This window comes from Tarenaya hassleriana, unplaced genomic scaffold (genome assembly GCF_000463585.1).
Source record: "Tarenaya hassleriana unplaced genomic scaffold, ASM46358v1 Cleome831, whole genome shotgun sequence".
Classification (NCBI taxonomy): domain Eukaryota; kingdom Viridiplantae; phylum Streptophyta; class Magnoliopsida; order Brassicales; family Cleomaceae; genus Tarenaya; species Tarenaya hassleriana.
This window is the reverse complement of record NW_010970755.1, coordinates 2,641-5,747: the sequence shown is the minus strand read 5'-3', so window position 1 is coordinate 5,747 and position 3,107 is coordinate 2,641. Positions and strand designations below refer to the sequence as shown.

General features: G+C 33.5%; 1 protein-coding gene across 1 annotated transcript in view; it reads left to right on the top strand.

Moving 5' to 3' along the window:
• The first annotated feature begins 2,047 nt into the window (after window positions 1–2,047).
• LOC104803355 (5-formyltetrahydrofolate cyclo-ligase-like protein COG0212) overlaps window positions 2,048–3,107 on the top strand; it is a 2,948-nt gene continuing 1,888 nt past the window's right edge. Inside the window, exons 1-3 of the mRNA XM_010527282.2 lie at window positions 2,048–2,493; window positions 2,593–2,683; window positions 2,975–3,105. Coding sequence (XP_010525584.1) covers window positions 2,083–2,493; window positions 2,593–2,683; window positions 2,975–3,105 — 633 coding nt within the window. The 5' untranslated portion in view covers window positions 2,048–2,082. The remainder of the gene's footprint in view (window positions 2,494–2,592; window positions 2,684–2,974; window positions 3,106–3,107) is intronic.

Genomic DNA, 3,107 nt, shown 5'->3' with positions numbered 1-3,107 from the left:
ATAAGCAATCTATATTCTGAACACTTTTATAAAATTATATAAATTCAAATCATTGATTGAGTGAACAAACAAATATTTGCAAAGTGTTAATTTTTATTCAACTTCTCTCTTTACACATGTTTTAAAATATTTTGGATTTAGATATATAATCAAGTTAAATAAAACTGAATAATTTATAATTGTCTCACAATTAGTTCTAAAATGAATCTAAATATAAAAATTACAAAACAGCAAAACAGAATCTAAAAAAGTAAATATTTTTTTATAAATGTAAATTTTTTATAATGAAATATAATTCGAATTTTAAAAAAATATAAATTTAATAAAAATCAAACCAAATTAAGAAATAAGAAATATGCAACCTGTTCTCCATAATTTATTTTAATACATTAAAATAAGTTTTCAAAATTTATTCCATTTTTTGAACATTTTTATACTTTTCCTCTTAAAACAAAATATTTACATGGAAATCTTTATGTGGACTTTCTTCATCAGCCAAGACAAAAACAATAAAACAGATGTCGGGGAGTCGGGCCTTTTTTTTTCCTTTTAATTTTCTTTTTTTTTTAAAAAAAAAATTATTCTCTTTTTTCAGAACACGGAAATTGTGGAAGTGTTTTTCACAGACTTTTTTTTTTAAAATCTTTTTTATTTTTCTCTTTTCCTCCTTTATTCATTCCTTTCTGTAATTATTTATGCTTTTTTACAAGACAAAGAGATAAGCCGAAAAGGTCGGCTAATCAATCATTTTTTATATTATCAATTATTGAATATTTTGTTATTGTTGAATTGAAATATCTGTTGAATTTGAATAAAGATGACCATTGTTAGCTACAAGTGAACCGTATAATTTTATCATCTATTTTTTTTTGATAAAAAAAAAACTATAACCATTCGGTTTTTATATAAATTTCGGTTCAATTCAATTCGATTGTTTTTTTGGTTCGGTTCAGTTTCGTTAAAAAAATCATTTTTCAAAAAAATTATCAGTTTTTTTTTTCTAATTTTTTATTGGTTCGGTTTTGATTTTTTCGGATTTAAAAAATCATAATCATTTGGTTTTGATGTCGGGTTCGGTTCGGATATGGTAATATCTTATTCGGTTCAATTCGGTTCGGTTATATCCGGTTGTTTTGGTTATATAAAAACTATAACCATTCGGTTTTTATATAAATTTCGATTTGATTCAATTTGGTTATTTTTTGGTCCGGTTCGGTTTCGTTAAAAAAATTATTTTTCAAAAAAATTATCGTTTTTTTTTTAATTTTTATTTGTTCAGTTTCGATTTTTTCGCCAAAATCACATATAGTTGTTGCACGATATCGACTGATGGATTTGAGAAATTAATACGAAACAATCAATGACTAATGCTAAACGTAATGAGAAATATATGACCTAAATAATAAATCGACACATTCACAGAGATATTTTATAGATTTAAGTCCAATTAATTTTATGTTCATAAGATGTTTTCACGCAAAAAAAAAAAAAAAGGATTATTGGATCCGCCAAAGAGTTGCAAAGGAACAAGAGAAGTGAAACCTTAGCCACAAAATAGATAATAGAAGCTTTTTTTTTGTATTTTTCAAATAAATAAATGAATAGAAAATACAGAAGAAATGGATTGCTGAATGGGAAAGCACTTCAGATAAAACATTTAGTGAGAGATGAATAATAAAAGAGTGTGGATTCCACACGAATGGCCCCACCTCCATACATACATACATACATACATACATACATACATACATACATACATACATACATACATACATACACTTTATATGGGCCGTATTATGGCTCATAGACCCAATACAGTGTTGACCCGTACGAAGGCAAAATCACAAGCATGCACGTGAAAGCGTGCGGATAATTACCATGTTGGGCCGATTGATTTATGAAGCATATTTTTATCACATTGTGGGCTTAGACTTGGCCCATTATTTTGATGGATTGTTTGGTAATTTTGGAAGATTTTCCCGCGGAAATAGACTCGGAAGATCTGAGCCGTTGATTTCTTATCTTTTGTCGTTCAAATTCCACGCACGCGTCGAAGAGCCGAAACCAGAATTGCACGTTTCCATGGACCAAACCATGATAAGATTATCATCGCAATTCAAACTTTGCCCTCAATTTCGGTTCAATTCAGTCATCAATTCCCAGAAGCCGATTTCTCTTTCTGTTGATTTTGAACTCCGGCGAAGGTATATCTCCAGTTTCAAGCTGGAGTGTGGCGGCGGTGACGGCTTGGTGTTCGACGCCTCTGCTTTTGAGGCCGAGAGGTTGAGCATGGACGCGGCGGCGAGGGAGGCTATGGCGGAGACGGCGAGGAAGGAGATGGAGTCGGGTCCGGAGAGTGACCCGAAAGCGTGGAAATGGGTAATCCGGAAGCGGATTTGGGATCTGATGGAAGCTGGGAACTACGCCATGAACCCTAGACCCGTTCATCATCGTATCCCTAATTTCGTTGGCGCGCCGGCCGCTGCAGGCAAAGTGCGTAAATTCACCCGTTTTATCTTGAATTGTTTTTTTGTACGTTCTGGGTTTTGTTTGGCCGCTGAGAAAATTGCCAAAACTCGAGCTCTTGTTCAGTTGGCGGAGCTTGAAGCGTTTCAGATGGCGAAGATCGTGAAGGTTAACCCGGATTCACCACAAAAGCAAATCAGATTTCTTACGCTTTCTGGCAAGTTTATTCAATTCTACCAATTTTGCCAATACTACTAATGCTCTAGGATTTATCTTTGTAATTTTCAAAAAGCATGAATTTTTTCATGGATGACTAAGCTTTACTCGCACAAGCAAACCACTTTGATTCTGGCTAACAAAACTGTATATTAAGTTAGCAGATTTTGGTGTTTGGGTATCTAAGTTTACTCACACTAACACATGGCGCTTTCTTACCCAATTTCTGGTCGAAGTCCGATGATTCTTTGGAATCATAATCCGAGTTTATCATGATGGGTTGTACATGTAGGTGGCAAGAAGCTTTTGACTCCTCAACCAAGGCTAAGAACAGGGTTTTTCTCTGTACTTGAATCCGATATGCTGAAACCCGGCACCTTGAATGAAGCTTGCACCTCCGTGGGTGTAGCCAAGTACGGAAGAGC